This window comes from Asterias rubens, chromosome 1, assembly GCF_902459465.1.
Source record: "Asterias rubens chromosome 1, eAstRub1.3, whole genome shotgun sequence".
NCBI lineage: Eukaryota > Metazoa > Echinodermata > Asteroidea > Forcipulatida > Asteriidae > Asterias > Asterias rubens.
This window is the reverse complement of record NC_047062.1, coordinates 21,650,141-21,671,254: the sequence shown is the minus strand read 5'-3', so window position 1 is coordinate 21,671,254 and position 21,114 is coordinate 21,650,141. Positions and strand designations below refer to the sequence as shown.

At 39.7% G+C, this 21,114-nt stretch overlaps 1 protein-coding gene across 4 annotated transcripts in view; it reads left to right on the top strand.

Moving 5' to 3' along the window:
- The window catches only part of LOC117290066 (tubulin polyglutamylase TTLL5-like), an 89,254-nt gene that overhangs the window by 54,257 nt on the left and 13,883 nt on the right, over window positions 1-21,114 (top strand). For all 4 annotated transcript variants that reach the window (XM_033771324.1, XM_033771332.1, XM_033771339.1 and 1 more), the window contains one exon: window positions 12,344-13,014. In XM_033771324.1, the coding sequence (XP_033627215.1) occupies window positions 12,344-13,014 (671 nt within the window). The remainder of the gene's footprint in view (window positions 1-12,343; window positions 13,015-21,114) is intronic.

Sequence of the window (21,114 nt, the reverse complement as noted above, 5' to 3'; positions counted from 1 at the left end):
TTAAACAATAAATAATAGCAGGAAAAACATATTTCAAATAAAGAAAATGACATGAGGAATTCACAAAAATTTAATTCACAGAAGACCTTGAGAGTTGACAGCTGCACACAGCAAATCTAATGGACAGGAGATCTGAATGAGCAGAAAAACCCTGTGTTAATTTATGCCTTTAACCATGACATAGAAATACACTAAGGAATTGCCAGTTGTCATTTATGGTTCTGAGGAATTAGTGCCGGATTGTATTTAATAGCCTGGCCTGACTTGAACCGCATGTTGAAGTTGTCACTTGGCTTGAAATATGTGGCTTGTTTCACTTGGAGACTTTTCAGCATCTCCAAAGGGGCTCGCCCGGTAACCCTCCTTTGACCTTGGGCAAATACAGTGGCCTTTTGGAACTTTAAAAGAATTTTAGGTGGGTCTTGTGGGAACCGGAACCAGACTTTTTTGTACACCTATAGCGGGCCCGCCGGCTGTGCTTTGACAAATTTTCAAGTAACTGCCCAGCCAGATACAACTTGAAGTACATATAGTTACGGCAGCAGCATGTAGAGTATCCCTTGCTCTTTTACGTTGATTCTCCACAAAGTCTCATTTTGGGATATCACGTCAAGAATCGGTTTAGTTCATACTTAAAAGTGGGCCCAGGGGTCGATTTTAACGACAAGAGTTAGGACTAGTAGTTGATATTAAAAACTTAAGGCTAGTCCTAAGTTAAGACGAGTAACTCGTCCGAACTCGAGATGAGACTAGTCTGAACTCTTTGTGAAATCTGGTCTACTTCTTTGCACAATCTGTCATTGTGCTGGTACGTAGTGCCCTTTTGCTGGAGAAAAAGTGACTGTGCTCATGAAAATAAAGGTGATGCATCTCCAGGCTATTCTAAACTGCAGGAGGTACAGATCCCGTAGCATCTCCATTGTATGCAATGTTTAAATCACAGCCGTATACACTGCCACTTAATGCCGAAACCACTGGGGGAAACCATGTTGTTTTCAAATTATTCGGGGAGGAAATTCATCATGGAAGTGTGAATTCCTCTGAGTGTTAGAATTAATATTTTTAATTCTCACGTTGAGTGTTGCTTTCTTGTTGAAAGACTTTTACAAGACCCCGGACGCATTCCTTAAGGTCTAATGAAGTTTCCATGACTTTGTCTTGGGATGATAACGGATGTGTCTTGATTCCCCCAGAATCATTCAATCATTGCCTGCAAATCAATGTTTCAAATGTTCATGATCAATGCCTAAATTAGCATAGGTTTTCTGAGAGTGCTCCGTTCAGCGGACTTAACCAGGGATCAGATTGTATTGAAAGTCTTCTCGGACAATTAAAAACGGGTTTAGAGTATTGTTCCGGTCTTTATGAGAGAGCTGGGCACATTGGTGCCACAGTGAGCACTGCACTGCCTCCCTGAGGGTTGCATGTCACATAGAGTAAGCACTTGTTGGGTTGTGGTTTAAACTTGTTGATACATTGTAGCTTTCATTCCATGGAATGTAAGAGCTAACCAACTACGGTCCAGATGAGAGACTCTAGAAAGCTGAGAATTTCTTTAGCCGTGTACATTTCACAAACAATATAGCCTGGAGGGGGGGATAAAAAAATCAAAGTCAGAAACAAAGACAGGGAGCTGTTAAATCGTTCAGAGGTTTCCACCCTCAAATCCACGGCTCTGTTTTTCTCTGGGACCGTTTTGCCAATGATCTTGTTCCCCAATGCGCCCCACCAATCCCTCCTCGGGGACCGTTGCTACACATGTTGTTCTGGTCTGAGTAAATCACTCTTTAATACCCTGTTTCATAAGAGCAGACTTAGTCCGAAGTTGTGGGCTAAAAAGACTAACATTTGCAGTTTAGTCTGGGACCCGGCAGAATGGAGATTAGTGGAAATGGAAGAGGACAGGTTGTAGATCACTGGGGAAAGTTGAGGTGAAAGAAATCAAAAGGGGGGAAATATATGGATGTCTGAATGGTGAACAGGTTAAGCTATATTATTGGGTTGGTTGTATCCCCATAGGATGTTCTGTTAAGTGCAATAGCTTCATGGTTCAACTTTAAAAAGCGTTTAAAAAACTTAACTTTGCTCACTGCTATGTATCACTTCTGAAGAAAGCTGTTAAGATTGTGATGGCAAAGTTTTCTTTTCTGTTTTTTTTTTTTAGTAGGGAAACTTACATGTGCATTGTTATGTACATGTAGTGCAATAAAGGAATAAGTGCAACACAATGTGCTAACATACACTCTGCACAATGAATATAAATTATGCATGCAGTGACAGGGACGAGGCATGCTTTTTTGACTGGACAATCTCGTCTGCAGATGCTCTTCACAACTGCCTTGACCAACTGATTTAAAACAAAATTTATCATTTTCAAGATTGACTTTGCAAGTCTTTGAACACAAACTGTTGTAGAGTTCGTTCAACAAAACAATGAACTGCCTTCCTTTTACTAACCATCCATTCCAATCAACAACCTCCCTTTAATTTCTAGGATTAGTCCTTCTAATCTTTGATAATATTCTGCAAGTAAGTCTCAGATGGCATAATTCAAACTGACTCAAGGAAGAAAAAACTTAAACAGGGAGAAGACAAATCCTCATCAGTGCACGGAGGTCAATTGGGAAGAATCTTCACCTGCCTAAAGTTTCAAGTTCTCATCCTCGCACTTTCTCCTGTCAAAATCTTTATTCTTCGTCCATGACATTATGGCATCGGGATTATTTTAAAGGGTGTGCGTAACTTGGATAAGATTGATGATTTCGATATTCACATTTGCGTCTGATGGAGAAGTTGTTGACTACGAAAGCTCATGCAGTTTTTTTATGTAATTGGTTAGTCTTTAAGTTGGCTACAACTACATGTACATGTACCTTCAATGTTATTAAATTCACGCATAACTTACTTGGTATAAAGATGGTCATGGTGGATAATTTACCTTTAAACAATGGAATCTGAAATGCTGTAATTTTTGAGAAATTAGTTTTGATCTTGCGAGTCTTACATCATTTGAAAACAGTGTTAAACTTATGAGGATAGAGTGAAATGGAGAATTGGTGACGAGGCTCTCCTCATGCAGTGGAGTGAAATTGGCTAGAAAGAGGAAAGAAAATGGATTTTGGTTTAGATAGTGTTTGTCCATTTTGTATGGATTCTTATCAAGTTGGCATGCTTCAACTGCTCCTCTAACCAAAGGGGTACAACACCTTTAAACTACTGCGGAATAATTCCCCATATGAGGTGCCTTGAGATGCAGCGATACCTCCGAGCCGCCTGCCTCGGCTGTTCCATCCTTCTTGACCAATGAGGTTCCTACCTTTTAACTCACGGAAGAAGAACAAAAAAATTGAGATGTCTAGGCCCACCTGGATCTGGCCATCACCTTTCACCCACCAAGATGCCTAGCAGCCCTGGACTATATAGATCACTGTACCATCTGGGCTCTCCAGCATCATCCAAGGAGAAGTTCTGGTGGTGAAGTTGTTGGCTTATTGTTAATGCCACACACACGTTTTGACCTCAGCTCAGGGTGAGGTGCACAAAGAGAGAGAAGGAGGGGGGGGGGGGGGCGACTTGTAGACTTTGAAGGGGGAGGGTTGAAGTAAACAAATGTTATGAAAATTTGTTATCCTTAAGTGCTAAACAAGCATTATTAACTTGGCAGACTATCTTGGGAATTGGTGATTAGTTCAGCGTTTTGATGTATTTTTTTGTATGAATGCAATGCCTCGTTAACAAGAACTGTACATGTACATATTGCCATTATGTGTGTCTACACGAAGCAGGCCTCAAAATAACCCACGAGACCCACATCATTTCCAGTGAGGCCCTGTGCTTTTGCTGTGGTGCCCTGTGCTTTTGCTGTGGTGCCCTGTGCTTTTGCTGTGGTGCCCTGTGCTTTTGCTGTGGTGCCCTGTGCTTTTGCTGTGGTGCCCTGTGCTTTTGCCGTGGTGCCCTGTGCTCTTGCCGTGGTGCCCTGTGCTTTTGCTGTGGTGCCCTGTGCTTTTGCCGTGGTGCCCTGTGCTTTTGCTGTGGTGCCCTTTGGAAAGTTCTAATACAAATTGACATTTTCCCTCAAAGACCAGAGGAAAATAGTTATTGCTCTTCAAGAGCGGAGTTCAAGGCCTGACAGAGTGAGAGTGAAGGCTATGCAGCCCTAATACACAGTGACTAAAACACAGTGTAGACCACACACAGAATCCACTCCCAGGTGCAGGGAAGCAATCATTATACTTATCTCACTCACTCAAGGTACCAAAACCTCATTCGCGAGTCATGGTCAAGATTGAAAACCCCCACACTCTGTCGATTGAAGGCCGTAAAACCACAAACCCACTTTTGTGCATCAAACCCACTGCGGCTGGCTGCCCCGACTAGTGGCTGACAGCTCTCTCCCACTAGCAGCTAGCAGCCCACTCCAGCGGCGAATATAAATTCACAGTCATTCATTATGACTGTGGAGACACATTTCTCTATACCTCTCTCTACGTTGCTAAAGTAGATGATACATGCTGCATTCCGGACCAGCACAAGATCACTCAAACAGCACTATGCACTCATCATTCTCAACCTTTTACCTTCAAAGGGGCGACAAAACAGTGCCCTAATTTGAGAGCAATGTACCCACGATGTTTCAAGACATCGGCAAGGGCTAATAGGACGCTAATTATCCCAACATTTAAGACGGCCCCGGTATGCATTATTCACAGGTCATTCTTATCCACTGAAGAATACTGTCGCTGCTCAATGTTGCTCACATTGATCGATAGTACACTTGTACTTGTATGAAAACCAAGACTGAACATGAGTGTATCCCTCATTTGCTATTTGTGTGCTACATTTAGGCCTACGAGATAAATGTACAAGAGCATGTCTAGCTCTCAATTTTATTGCTGTTGACTGTTTACAACATTCAAAGATGTCTCAGATGGGTCCGGCCATTTGTGGAAATCAGAGCATAGAAAAGAATAAGTATGAGTCTAGTTTAACCAATCAGGTTCATAAAATGTAAAGGGGTTATATTGATGTTGGGGGAAGAGGGTGGTAGGGGGGGGGGGGCGAGAGGAGAGGGTTGGGTGTTTAGGATCTAGGGACCTACATGTACAGACCCACTATGACTCATTGTGCATCAACTCAAACTGGTGTCTGGCCCAGAAAAATATAACGTCAATGTGACGTCACATGGGGATTTGCGGAACTACCTTACCGGATCTGCACACGTCATTGTGGCAACGTTTTTTTATTTGGACTCATCAGACTGTGTGTGTCGTTGTGTCTTTCTCATACCGGGGCCGAGCCACGCTGACGTTAACATCATGTATTCACAACCCCATCCTTCCTGGCAGAGCAACCCAGGGATTTGATGACCTTATAGGTCCCTCAATGATTCACTGATAATCAGCCAAGCTGTCCACCTAGTAGCCACCTAACCACCTATCGCAACCATCTCTGGTTTGGTCTAAAGATATGGATCTATTTTGGGGGCATGGCGAGAGGCTCCTCCATGCGGTTGTCGAGGGGGGTGGGGGGGGGAGCTTGAGCCTTAATTGATTGATGGACGAGAAGGAGAATCGTCTGGAAGCAAACGATAGGGATAGAGATAGAGAGAAAGACAGTGGCACCTACACATAGCAAGCTACTGTAAAACTGCCACACAGAATTGTCACATTTGGCATTTAATGATACAGGAAGCCATACATCTTTAGGTTGTCTCAGGAAAATGTTAGCGAGGCACCCCCAATCCCTCCTCCTACCCACCCTAAGAAGGAATTAAAGGTACTTGACATAAGATCAAATGAGCGGCAGTGTCTCCCAGAAGAATGGGGCAGAGCTTATCCCCTACCCTTTCCCCTCCCCGGACCCCTACCGCTTCTGCAACCCGCAACCCCACCCATCCATGATCCCCAACCAAAGTTGCAGACAAAAGCCATGGATGGACCACAATCCAAATTGATTTCAACTAGACTTTTTTCCCTGAGTATTCTTCATAACAATTTTTTTGTCTCAACAACAAGGCTGTAAAATCGGCTTCATTCTTGATCTCGGCAAACTGTTATAGTTTCAATAGTGAAGTTTTCAAGAAACTTTTTGGTTTTGTAGCATGTGGTTTCTATCAGTTAGGAAGGGTGCTCATGCTTTTTGGTCGAGAGCTTAATATCAGTTGCATATTATTGTGGAAGTTATGTAGTTTTACAAAATTTGATAGAAGCCTTTTTGTTTTATTGATGTTGTCATTAGAGATATTTATCTGTAGATATTGGAGATATGTTTATCATTGTGGTTGTGGCTTCTGCTGATATCAATTGTACTTAAAGCCATTATACACTTTCGGTAAACAGTATTGTCCAAGTCCCACACTTCGTGTATCACAACTTATATATAAATTAACAATCCTGTGGAAATTTAGGCTCAATCGGACATCGGAGTCGGGAGAAAATAACGGGAAAACCCACTCCTGTTTTCGCGGGTTTCGCCGTGTCATGACATGTGTTTATAACAAATCCGTAATTCTCGCTAACGAGAATTTATATTGTTTTACCGTTTGCTCAAAAAGTAAAGCATTTCATGGACTATTATTTCAAGAGAAGTCTTTCACCATTACCTTCTGTAAACCCTGTAAATTATTTGTAAATCTGTGAATTTGTTTTTTTTTCTGTACCGAAAGGGTCCAATGGCTTTAAAGGAGCTTTCACTAGTTTGACCCCACTTCAAAAAAGTTTCAAAACTATTTTGTAACCTAGAATGTCATAAATCTAACTTAACCCGGGCAGTGTCCTGTATTTAGTTCAGGATGTCGTGCCATTTCATTTCTGTGTTTTGTTGTTGTCTTAAATTACCAATAAAACTTCTAGAAATGTCGACTGCAGTCAAGTCATACGCAAGTTTTTCAAGCAGACTTTATTTTGGTCACAACTAGAACTTTCACAAAGGTCATTTTAAGGTCGCGAGGTGTGTTGTAACCAACACAAATGGGTTGCAAATACAGCGGACTTAATCAGTCCTGCCAAAACGCGGCACAAACCTTGGGCGGATATAATCGATGCTGCAAGGGTTGAAAAGAATTCAAATGAAAACTTCTAAAAGAATCGGTCAGTCTTTCCTTTTTGAAAAATCACTTGTATTTAAAAGAAATTGATTTATTTTAAAAGAAGATGACAATTGCATGTGGTCAGCTCAATACACCATCTCACTACCCCCCCCCCCCCCCCCCGACTGACCCTGGACTGACCCCTCCAGAGGACCATCTAGTCCCACGACCCCCAAAGTGCAATGCCCTCCTCTTGTCATGGTCCTTTCTCTATGGTCATACGGGCTGCATAAACCCTCTCTCGTAATTTCAATTTCTTTGACTTGACTTGTAGTCAAGGCTAAAGTGGTTGACATAAATATTGTGTTTAGTCCTGAATGAATCTTCTCATACTTGATTTCTGAAATACTTGGAGGCTCAAGAGTTTGATACCTTGTTGGGTTTCTTATCTTTAGTTTAGAGAGTTACTTCACAGTTGTTTATGCAGGCATGATATTCGTCCTATTTTAATCTGATTTTCGATTAATTTTTTTTCCTTGAATTTATTTTGAAAATTATGATTGTGAAAATTAATAACCTGTGTACATGTAGGTCAGTCTTTGTACTCGGTAAAATGTTCCTACTTTTTTTCCAAGAATCAAATATGCCTGTTTATGGCTTGTACAACAATTAGTTTGATGAATATACATACTGTACAGCATCTGTGGCTGTCTTTTACACATGTACCTTTCTCTATAGTAGCATTATACAAAAGTACAGTTACTTATAATTTTTTTTTTTTACTGTAGGAACACTCGGGGCCCAGTTTTTTAAGAGATGCTTAAAGGCAGTGGACACTGTTGGGTATTACTCAAAATAATTATTAGCATAACATCTACTTGGTAACGAGTAAGGGGGATAGGTTGATAGTATAAAATATTGTGAGAAACGGCTCTCTCTGAAGTAATGTAGTTTTCGAGAAAGAGGTAATTTTCCACGAATTTGATTTCAAGACCTCAGAATTAGGTTTTGAGGTTCCGAAATCAAGCATCTGAAAGCACACAACTTCGTGTGACAAGAGTGTTTTTTCTTCCGTTATTATCTTGCAGCTTTGACTACCAATTGAGTTCAAATTTTCACAGGTTTGTTATTTTATGCATATGTTGAGATACAAGTGAGAAGACTGGTCTTTGACAATTAACAATAGTGTCCAGTGGCTTTAAGCAACTAAAAGTAGGCAAGTGCAAAATAACTTTGCTTTATACCAGAATAAAGTTACCAGACAAAATACCATGTCATGTCTTTACCTATTTTACTGCTTATTTTTGCTGAGCAGAAAAATGGTCAGCAAAATGAAATTAAGCCAGTCAGTTGCATCACTTGATGTTGGAAATTTTCAATCCACAAATACATGATGATGTCAATATAAATATCTCGGATACATTGTTTTGGTTGTCCACATCATGTAACTTCCCTACGGCTCATCACCCTACAGCGAGTGTTAAACAATCTATATGTACTTTAAACGAACTACATTTTGATTACCATGACTTCTTTCTTGGCTCGGATTTACTTTTGTTTCAACTTGAACGGAATCCCACATTTGGCCACAGGCGTTCACGCCTTGTCCACACCAGTGATGTAACTGCCCTATAGCACATCACCCTTTAGCATGTGTTAAAGGCAGTGGACACTATTAGTAATTGTCAAAGACTAGCCTTCACAGTTGGTGTGTCTCAATATAAGCATAAAATAACAAACCTGTAAAAATTTGAGCTCAATTGGTTGTCAAAAGCGCGACAATAATGAAAGAAAAAACACCCTTGTCACACAACGTTGTGTGCGTTTAGATGGTTGATTTCGAGACCTCAAGTTCTAAATCTGAGGTCTCGAAATCAAATTCGTGGAAAATTACTTCTTTCTCAAAAACTATGGCACTTCAGAGGGAGCCGTTTCTCACAATGTTTTATACCATCAACAGCTCCCCATTACATTAAAGGTTTTATGCTAATAATTATTTTGAGTAATTACCAATAGTGTCCACTGCCTTTAAAGAAACACACATTTGTACTTTGGTTTCACATTTGGACGGAATCCCACATTTGGCCCTGGCCTTGACGCCTGAAGCTCAGGATATGAGCTAGTAGTCAACGCTTATTCATTGTGGTCACCGTGGTGGTATTATTAGTGGCTAGTGGTGATGCCCGACTTCCTCTTTGAATCCCTCATGTTTCCATAGATTCCCTCCCCTTGGCACATTGTTGTTGTCCCACCCAAAAGATCAAGAAATTTGTGACTCTATTTAAGGTACAATATAAGAGTGTGGAGATGTGAGGTTTTTTTGTTTGTGAATCACTTTGGCAGGTGCTGCTATGTTTGTAACTGTATGAGTTGGCATATTTTATCTCAAATCTGCCTGTAAGCTTACACTTGTGTTGAATAATGGAGTCGATCTTAATGATGGACTGTTAATATATATAAACTCTAAAGACCCCTTGCAGAAGCGCAACAAGCCTATAAATGCCCATCCTGTCCACCATTTTGGGAGTAAATTTGGGAGTCAAAATTTGCACAAAGGAATGGACATCCAAAAAGAGAAAAAAGGTAAAGGCGCATTGATTGTTCCGTGTTTTGTAAAGGGGTCTATGTGTGTTTTTTTAATTGTAAACATCAACATGTTTTTCTTACAAATAAAGGTGTTGGGTTTTTCTTGATCAAGTGAAAACCTCTAGGTTTGTATGTATATTGGAGAAACAGAGTGATTTATTGAAATGATTAGGCCCGATGTTGGGAAAGCAATGATGTATCCATGGTGTAGCCCCTGTTTTTCTTCAAAGTTTAGTTCAAGACAACCAAACAAGTAGAAACCTGCGCTCTACCAAAATATCTCTTTCTGGCACCCTCAAGTTATACCCCAAAAAAGCCCCAATGGTTCGTCATTGTCCCAGTTTTCTGCTGTTCTGTTCAAGCGTAATACTTAAGGGAGGCAATGGAGCAATTGCTGTAAATGCCTTGGTGCCCCTTGAACTGTTTCTTAAGAAAATTACAATTTCCTCATAGAGGTGTCCAAAGGGCGGGTCAAAAGATATAACTGAAAATGGCAATTTAGTTTGCCATAATTATACGACAATTGTGCATTGCATCATGGGGTGAATAGTATAGCATGAACCTCATGGTACAACAGTAGCGTGTCGATGATGTCACCCTCCAACAAGTCGTAATAACTTTCCCTTTGCCGAGAAGGAAATGATTGAAATCATTGCACTGATCTCACTCTGTGTAACCTCCCAAGGACAATTCCCCTCCTTCACATGGTCATTACAAACTCTCTTTTGTTTTTGTTTCTTCATGGTCCATTCATGTCATGGTGGATGAGTCATTCTTTCATTGTCAAGGCCAGTTCATGACATTGTTTCAGTTCAAGAGATTACCAACAGGGTCCCATTTTATACAGCTGCTTAACAAGCAGAAGATACTAAAAAGCAAAATTAAGCAGGAAACCAGTCAAAGACGGATAGATGTAATGTTATATGATATTTTGGCTGGTAACCATAGTTATTATAGTAAACAATTTTTTTTCGAGCTTTAGTGACTTTTTGTGCTTAAGCAGCGCTATGAGATTGGGCTCTATGCAAAAGTAAGCAGGAAACCAGTCGATTACGGATAAGAATATTTATAACAATAATGGGTGATAGCCTTGTTATTTAAGTGAACAAAATTGTTTTGAGCTTAGTGACTTCTTGTGCTAAGCAGCTCCACGAAATTTGACCCTTTTTTTAAGTGGATTCCTGTGTAGTTTTTTATTTAGCAGGAAGCTGTTAAGCAGTAGTTTTCTGCTTAGTGAATAACTACGTGGAATGGTTTGGGAAGATTTTGTATAGCAACCTCCAGATGGGCATAGTTTGGTACCCTTTTCCCATTTGCTTTCATTCAGAATTGTGTATGGGTGTTCACTGTCGCTTACGCAACATGTGCAAACGCTTACCCTTAACCATGATACAGCAACTGTCTCTAGAAAATCAAATTTAAGCTGGTCACTTTTGACTGAGCATGTCATTATACAGACATTGTCCAATCTCTCAAATGGCTTAAGAGTTAGGCCTCACTGGATTTACAGATTAAAAGTGTCGATCGTAATGAATTTTGGAGCCAAAATTATACTTCAGACTTTCGTTTATTTTTTTGTATTAATCAATTTTGAAAGCAATCTTCAAGAAAGTGTTGCTTGAATCTGGTCTTTCATCTCTAGTAACCAGGACACCTGTGACAGTAATTATTCCAGCAAAATGTTTCTGAATCTCAATGATTATTCAACCTCATAAAACGCAGAATCCCTGAAGGCGAAAAAGTGCACTTGTCATACCAACTTCAGAGTAATAGACTTGGAAACAAACCCACAGACATATACAGCAACACCAGTAAACTCCATTAACCAAGACAATATCTCCGCTGGGACTTTTACAACCAGATTATTTGCACATTTTCCACTGGCAGATACAAATCCAAAACTCCTTTGTCCTTGGGGTAAATCCCCCAGTTGAGATTTTTTGGTCACTTTTGTGGTGGTAAAAAAAAATATGTCTGGATACTCTGATGAAATTGGAGACACGGCCATGTCCGAGATCAACTCCCTCAGGGGGTTGTTGCACTCTTGAAAAAAAAGAGATTTTTATAAAAAGTCCGTTACCATTTCTCTATTTTGGTACGTGATGCGTATCTAGAAATTTTTCTTTATTGCAATAATTTGAAACCTTGAGTGATAAAACAGGTTGATGAGATTGCTTCTTTGTGCACACAAGCGCTTTACCGTTTCCCTCAATTTGTCAATGATTTAAACAACTTTTTTCACTACTATTTGACCTTTCCAATACTGTCACTAACAGGAATATATAATATTTTTAAAGAATTTCCAATGCCAAAATTAATTTTCTTTTACTTCTTTTTGAAATTCATTTTCTTTATAGTTTATAGTGAGTAATTTATTTAACAAAAGATTAATAAAAATATGACGTCTTACATTTGATCCTCATTTTAATCGTATCTTTTTCCATGTTTTAATTTTAAATATGATGTTGGTTTTCTTGCACTTGAAATAATTTATGTAAATTTGTTTGAAATACCTGTTTATTTAAATTAACTAATTATCTTTCATCAAAACTCTATGCATTTGAAAACAATTGTTTTTTAGTTCCATTTTGTTGTATTTGAATAGTTGACATAAACGGTAAAGGTAAAGGTAAAAGTTTTAGGTACATTAAAGTTTTCTAAGCACTCTATACATCTACTTTATAGTGGTTATTTAATAATGTATTTTTTCATTTCTTGATTTCTTTACAGCTGCACGTCTCTTCTCTGAAAGCAGCCAGCAAGCCATACAGGAAGCACTACAGCGTCTTGCTCGCCGCCAAGCTGTCCGCCAATACTCGGCCTCCAGCAGCCAGAACCAGACACAACAATATCTACAGCATTACAACAGCGGCAGTGGCAGCAACGGCACGCCGACACCCAGTCCTCTCCAATCCAGTCTGAATCTAACCAGTGCTGCGCGGAACTCACTCGCATCCAGGAGTACAAGCAACTTAAACAATGCCCACCACACGAGGGGGCAAACCTGGGACGCGGGAATGAAGAGCCAAAGTAGTAGTGTCTTAGACAGTAACGTGCAAACTAAAAAGACCTCTTCCCTGAGCCAGTCTGGTAACGCCAGCCAGCTACGGAGACAGTTTAGTCAGGACTCGCTGAACAATTATTCCGAGCCCAGACGAACCGAGCTGAGAAACGATGAGAGGGAGAGTAACTTCTCAGACTCAAATCCAGAGCTGAATGGTTACCAACCCACGGGGAGCCAGCATTTTCAGAGTGTCTTACAGCAGGAGGGAGCGAGATTGTCCAACGTGAGCAGCGACGAGGGAGGCAGAGCTGCTCAGAAGCAGCCGTTGAGTCTACAGGAGAAGAAGCAGATATCGCATGATATGACTCAGCTGAGTAAGATCAAACACCAAGAAAAGGTAAGTTTCTTCTTCACACTGTGCACGTACGTTTGACTGGCATTGACCATAGAGTACAAAAATATAAGAACTAGAGGGCGGACTGGTGATGCTGCTTGCACAAACGCGACGGGACCGCAAGGAGACACGCGCGCGCCATTCTGTACACGCGTTGAATAAGAAACGCACGTTGGAGTTGGTGTTTATTCAACGCTACATGATGCTGTTTTTCTCAACTTACAAAATGGCCCCACAAACACACGCTAAACAATGCCTGTTTTGTCAACTTAGAAAATGGCCGCCCGCGCGCATGCCGGGTCGCGTAATAGGCCAGTGCGCCCTCTAGTTCTTATATATAACTCTATGGCAAAGACCAATAATATCATTCTGCCACCATCTTGGTCATGTTCCTTGTATCCAGTAACATTAACATATGCTAATATTCTACAAAAAAGGAACCAGCCTTCAAGAAAGACTCTTGGGTCGAAACTCCAGGTCATTAACTTTTTGTTTAGCAAAAGAAAAATGTGATCACTTTACATTTTTTTTTTTTTTTTTTTTTGGAAACCAACACTGAAGTATTTCTATAAATGCACTAAGAATAGACTGTCTGACACAACATCATTGCCACCAAGCTGGTTTTGGAAGTGTTTGTTGAGTATTCAAAAAATTGCATATAAGGGGAAGGTCGCCCAGATCAGATTTAATGTCAACTGAAAATAAAATGGCGGATCACTTCCACCTTTTTACAAAGCCAATGCACTGAACTGACACATTAGATGCCTGGACATTCTTGTATTTGTTGTAGAACTTACTGTGATTTAACACTTGTTGTTGACAGCTTCTTCTAGTTTAAAGTAGACATTGAAAATGTCCTCAGTCTTTTCGAAAGCTATTAAGACTCTGCTAGGGTCTGTTCTTTAATATTTATACCATACAAGTAGGTCCTTTTGGTTGGTAAGCAATTTGCAACCGCTAATTTTATTTTCTCAACAAAATATGTGATCACTTTCAAATCACATTTTTGTTAAACTTTGGTATACAAAACTGGGAACAAGTATTTTCATAAATGCACTAAGAATACAGTGTCTGACACCACTTACAGAAAAATATTATCAAATTTAATGTAGACATTGGAAATGTCCTCAATGCCACCCCCCCCCCCACACCGCCAACTCTCACGGAGTGGGTAATTGACCGAAACTTTTCTGACATCGTTTCACAATAATGCCAACGGATCTCTTGGATTATCTCGTGGTAAAAAAACAAAACTAAACCCCTGTGCCCATTGTGTGTGTCTAAACCCTTCAGGAGGGATTTGATATGGGGTTCGGGAGTTAGTGGACTGAAAAAAGCACCTGTGGGCTCAGTTGACGTTCTCAAGATGCTGCCGGTCCATGGTCTTTATTTTGTAATATACTGGAGTTGAACAGTTGTTTTTAAAAATAAATCAAATAGCTTGAGTTACTTTTGTGGTGCGCATCGGGGAGGGCCAATTATGGCAAAAGCTTTTTTTAAACATTGTCTGGAAATGTTTTTTATTTCTCCTCGTCTCAACTTTTAATAAGCGGTTTTCCTCTTAACGCCTTTGTATCAAATAAGCTTTAAATTTGAAGAGTTCGTAGGGCTTCAATTGGTAATGACTCTGAAATTTATTGCCAATAAAAAGTTACTTGGTAAGAAGTACAGCAGCTTTGGATAGTATAATGCATTTTGCGAAACTTTTCACTTTGAAATACTGCAGTTATGGAAAAAGATATCACTCTTTAGCACGCAAAATTTGAATCTGAGAAGCGTTACTGACAGTAATGTTTCTCAGATTGTGTAACCCATTTGCAGATTATTCTTTCTGCGTGGACATAACCGCTCCGATGTTCTTAAAAATTATACCACCTCTTAAAATGAAATTTTCACAGGTTAGTGTTATGGCCTATACCTATATAACTAAAGGATTTAAACAAACAGTGGGTTCCAAGGGACACTTCTGTCAGGAAAATGTAAATTGGTGTTGGAACTTTTGAAAGGGCACCACAGGAAAAGCACACGGCACCACAGCAATAGACCGATCCAGTAGGCTCCGCCCATGACGCACGTGTGAGCAAGAACACGTGGGGCTCTCCTATGCCTTTCTGCACAACTCTGCCGCGCACGCCAAGATACGCGCACGCATGTCGGACCTTATTTGTCGGACCTTCGTTGCGTTGTGATTGGTCAATACGCAATAGGGCGGAGCTTAGTGGATCGGTCTATTGCTGTCCCTGCCGGTGGTCATTTCGAGGCCTGCTCTTTTTATGATGCAGTGTACGCATGTTGTTTGGGGAAGGGAATAGTAACTTTCTAACCCACAATACCTTTCTGCACAACATCGTCCTTAATAATCCGCCACCGGACTAACCCAATTCAATTCAATTCAACATAATAGGAAAATTTAAATATGAAGCACATGTTTCAAGTGTGTTTTAGGAATCATTCCAATCTACATGTAAGCTCAAATTTGTTTCAATTCAACAGAACCAATCTCAAAACAGCACGGTTTGACCTTGCCTTGTTTGTTTCTGAACTCTTTTTTTTGAAGTTGTTGGGAATTCAAAACGGAAAGAAAAATGCAGCATGGTAAACCAATTGGCAAACCTCAACAGTCTGGCAGGCAATGCTGTAAATCTTCCTCCATGGCCCTTGCCTGCATGGTTTTAGGGTCCACCAATGTCATCACCCCCTGACTTTCCTTTTTAAAGGGGGATTCAAGTCTTTCTTTTGTTTACAGTGAAAATTATGGAAGTGAGTGTGTTTAGTGCATGTACATCTACCTTGATAGTTGAGAGTAGGGCCCAATAATGGAGTTAAAGGCAGTGGACACTATTGGTAATTGTCAAAGACTAGCCTTCACAGTTGGTGTATCTCAATATATGCATAAAATAACAATCCTGTGAAAATTTGCGCTCAATCGGTCATCGATGTTGCGAGATAATAATGAAAGAAAAAAACACCCTTGTTACACGAAGTTGTGTGCGTTTAGATGGTTGATTTCAAAACCTTAAGTTCTAAATCTGAGGTCTCGAAATCAAACTCGTGGAAAATTACTTCTTTCTCAAAAACTATGGCACTTCAGAAGGAAGCCGTTTCTCACAATGTTTTACCATCAACCTCTCCCCATTACTCGTCACCAAGTAAGGTTTTATGCCAAAAAGTATTTTGAGTACCGGTAATTACCAATAGTGTCCACTGCCTTTAATAGGTGTTGAATTTGCGTTGGGGTTGAAGAATATTAATTTGGCTTTACCCTTACGTTGATGTGTGTTAGCACTGTATATTCAGTACTTTCCAGAGTTCTGTGAAAAAAAACATAGGCATATTACTCAGGTGGGATTCAAACTCAAGACCTTTGCAACTCTAGAGCAGTGTTTTACCAACTAAACTGCTCACAAAAAGTAAGGAAACTTTTTTCAATCCAGTATATATGTTTTTATTTAATACTCTCTTTGTATATGGTATATATCAATGCAAAGCTGAACTGTTCCTCTGATACCACATTTGCAATGATTACATGTTGCTGAACTTGGCTACACGAATAACAATGAGGTAAAGTCACAAATCAAATGTGCCAACATTACCGTTGTCTGCGAATGGTAAATAGGTAATGTTCAATAATCGAACCGATCAAGCTTTTCAGAACCATTAATGGTTTACACAATGATTTGCACAAGTGAGCTCATCGGACACAATTAACCCTCATCTCATGAAAAACACCTTGTTTGATGGGTATTTGCAAGACAATATTCTACAGCCGAATGAAGTCCAATGCTTGCAGACTCTCGGACCAAATGCCATCTTTCAAGATGACAACGCTCGCCCCCATCGAGCCCGACTGGTGACCGACTACCTGAAAAATGTTGGGGTGTACCGGATGGATTGGCCTGCTAACAGTCCAGACCTGAATCCCATGGAAAATCTATGGGACCAGCTTGGCCTCGCTGTCCGCGCCAGAACCACCAACACATCAATCGTGGCTGACCTACCCAGGTTCCTTAATAAAGAATAGAACGCCATCCCTCATCATCAGCGCATCACAAGACATGTGTGCAGCATGAGAAGAAGGTGCCAGGCTGTCATCAACGCCTTCGGATCATCCACTTGTTACTGAACTTGTTGTATCAATAAAGTGTATTAAGATCAGTGAGTTGTCTTGCTCTATACCAAACTTCTTGTCTCAATAAAGTGGATTACAGTGTCAATTTGATTGTTCACACAGTAACACAAAATTGCTAATTTTGGCACATTTGATTTGTGACTTTGTCTCATTCTCATTAACGTGGTCAAGTCCAGCAACATGTAATCATTGCAACTGTGGTATCATTTTAAAGAGGAACAGTTCAGCTTTGCAATGATATATACCATATACAAAGACAGTATTAAATAATAACAAATATACTGGATTGAAAAAAGTTTCCTTACTTTTTGTGAGCAGTTTAGACCACCGAGATTGCCCGGTGGCAAGATGCAGTTAATAAAGTTACTTATTATGCACAAAAAGTTGCTAAGTACAACAATGCTTACCAGAATAAGATTACCAGCCAAAGTACACGTAGGCCTACCAGCTGTGTCTAGTATTCTGCTTATTTTTGCTGAGTAGAAATCCGGCAAGCATAATTATCTATTTCATTGGGCCCTGTTCCTAGAAACAATTCAATCAAAAGAAGAAGATGAAAGTAGATACATGTATACACATGTTGTTACTACCGAGTACAGTGCAAGGGTGGAACCCAAAATAGAGTTCTATCTATCCCCAAACTAAAAACTGACATTCTTAGTTCAGGGTGTTGTTGCAGACTCATTGTCAATTTCTATCATCAAAATTCCAAACTACCCAGTGGCATAATTTTTTATTTGTCACACTGTCAATTTTTGTTATACAAATTTAGTTCAAGTACTGAATGTGCATTTCCTGGCCTTGGATATTTGGTCATTTTAATGTTAGGAGAACGTAAATAAAATCATTAAAATACCAGCCCAACCTCAACAGTTTTTTTGTGGTTAAGAAATATTTTGAATACAGGAAAAGCTCTTTGTCTGTATCAACAGGATTTGTAGTCTTAATTACGGTACGAACAGAGCTCACTCAGTTAGGAACTTCTACATGTGCCAATCATTTCTAACAAGATTTTTGTTTAGTTTTTATGAGTAAATACATGTAAATAACTTTCTCCTGGAAACGATCAGAGCATACTAGTCGAGTTGTCAACCACCGGTTCTTTTTGTGAACCAGCACTACTGAAAAAGAGAGATTTTCATTTGGTGTTACCGCACACCCTCACCTAATACTCACACCATGCAAAGTTTCAAATCCTACGTAAATGACTTTGAAATGGAAACAAAATTTTGCTGCAAGCTTTGCCAATAAAAAACAAATGTAGAATTGTTTGATTTATTGGATATGGTTGTATGCTTTAGGTTTAATTTGAATATTGTGATGAATGAGCCCGGGTCTGCGTTTGCAAGGTGTAATGAAACCGCTTTTTAAATGTGTTTTGTAATGTACTTTGGGACGTTTTTTGTGTGGAAATTGTTAGATGTGTTTTCTATTATAAGACGTGTTTTTGGAACGTGTTTTTAAAATGTGTTTCATTACAATGTAGGTGTTTCTGGAATGTGTTTTAGAACAGGTTGCACTTTCAAAAAGCAGTATCAAAGACGTTGGTCAACATGTGCATGCGTATGAAATGTGTATGAAATGTACTTTTGTATAGTGATGGACAAGATTCACTGGTTTTGGTGCGCATGTAGGCTACCTGTCTACACATAGTTAACACTGAGTAACTTATTGGTATGACGCTAAGATTGACACGCTCATTTTGGGGGGACGGATGTGATTGGGTAATTCTGGTAAAACCCAAGGCCAATCAGATCAACTTAAACTGTTGAGTAGGAATCAATGGATTTGTCCAGGAGTAAGTCTAAGCCCCACGGCATCAGTTCATCGACCCTTCACCCTGCCCTTGGCAGAACACAAGATTAGTAATACTCGGCCAACATAATAAGACACTAAGAAGTCTGACACCTCGGAAATCAGCTTTTTAGCCTGCTTTACTTCCCCCCAGTAATCCTACAAGACAGCCACACCAGACCCCCAAGCCCCCCAGGCATCCATCCCCGTCTGAGGGCCCAGTCTTTTAGAAAGCAATCACAGTCTCCAATTATTGGCCACTCTGTCCTCATATTCTTTAATACATACTCATTAGGAGTCCTTGGTGTGTCTTGGTTACTGATACCAATCCCTTTTATTGGGATGGTCCTTGGAGAGTTTGCTGTCATTTTTGGGGAATGATAAGTGAGAAGTTCCAGTTTTAGAAGGGCAGTCATGAATCTAAACCTTGGCTCCCCAAACCTCCCTTGTGCTGTCGGAACTTGAGGAAGAGAAATAAATCCCATTTTTATAGATCGGATACAGGAGGTGGGGCACTGAGGTTGTTGAACATTCTAGAGGGCCATGTTACTTGGAGAGGGGTGTGCCACCTTTCTGACCCAGTATCCTGTCTCTAGGTTTAAAGGCACTAGATGGACACTATTGGTAATTACTCCAAATAATTGTTAGCATAAAAACTTACTTGGTTGTATCGAGCAATGGAGAGCTGTTGATATTATAACACATTGTGAGATACCTCTCCCTGTGAAGAAACGTAGGCTTTTAGAAAGAGGTTATTTCTCACTCATATATTAAAAAACTTCGGGCCTGAAATACTTTTTAGGCATCTGTAATCTCACAAAGTTTTGTGCAACAAGGGTGTTTTTCTTTCATTATTCTCTTGCAACTTTGATGACCAATTGAGTCAAAATTTTAAAAATTGTGCTGTAAAAAACACACACATAATGTTATCCATATATTTGTTATAGTAAAAAAAAAAAATAAAATAAAACACACATAATGTTGCAATCACTGCCAAACTGGAAACAGGTCATTTATATTGGATCATTGAAAGAAGGAAATATGTAAACTGCCTTAAGGACTTTCACAAGCAAAGTGTGTTTTTGCTTCAATCTATTCAGTTTCCTGTGTGATTTATGAGACCCAGGCAAAAGTAACTTCAACATTTTTTCAACAAGTGCTGGATTATGTCCAACTGGAATGTCTGTCTGAAACATTCTGTTTCTGATTTGAACATTTTATTTGGGTATCATCCATTTAGGGTCTTTAAGTGTCCCATTCCTAACAATCTTATCAACTCTAATAAAGTCAATTTTGTGGCTATGATCCATCAGTGCACAGGGGAAAAAAAAATCCCAAAGTGTTATACACATGACAGCAATTTAACTGTGGTCCCTTGTTTAATTTCAGCATGGTTGTAAATGTAGCAATGTTCGACAAGATTTTGTAAGTGAACTTGGATAATAGAAACACTTGTCATTTCCACCTCAATGAGGTACATTTTATACACTTTTACAAACCTGCTTACAATTTAGCAAGAAGACCCTTGCTAAATAGCTCTCGTGTGAAAGGACCGTAAACCAATTCCTAAACCCCAGACAGAAAAAAAGGATATATATTTCATTTGTCTAAAGTGTGTTGCGTAAACAAACATGGACACCAGCATGATAAAGCCCATAGGCATTTTAAAGCCAATAAATCAAAGTGGTGCGCCCTTAATTGACTGTGTGACAGAAATATCACCCTGGACTTGTTATCAGAAACAGCTCATTCATTTCTAGACGAAACAGGTGGCACCAATAGGAACACACTGCACAGATGAATACAGACAAGGTCCCTCTACTTCAAGAAAAAGGGCAAAAATTAACTACAGAGTTGTAACCAAATATTGGGTCAAAATTGACCAAATCTACAACCTGAAGGTATGGAAAAAGTTCCTTATATGGGGCAAGAATGAAACATTCCTCCCCTGATGTTCAAAGTGTCTTATCTTGTTAGCATTAATAAACTTGAGGCATAATTATTTTATCAGCAATTTCCCTCCAATTACCCGAAGATCACATTTCTTCCTGTACATGGAACAGCCTGCAGTGATTGTCTACTGAAATGAAGTGTTCCATAAAATTAATGTCACCTAATTCTTGTTTTGTCAGTGAGAGAGCCTGAATAAATATTGAAGTAAGTTGATACGCAAATTAATT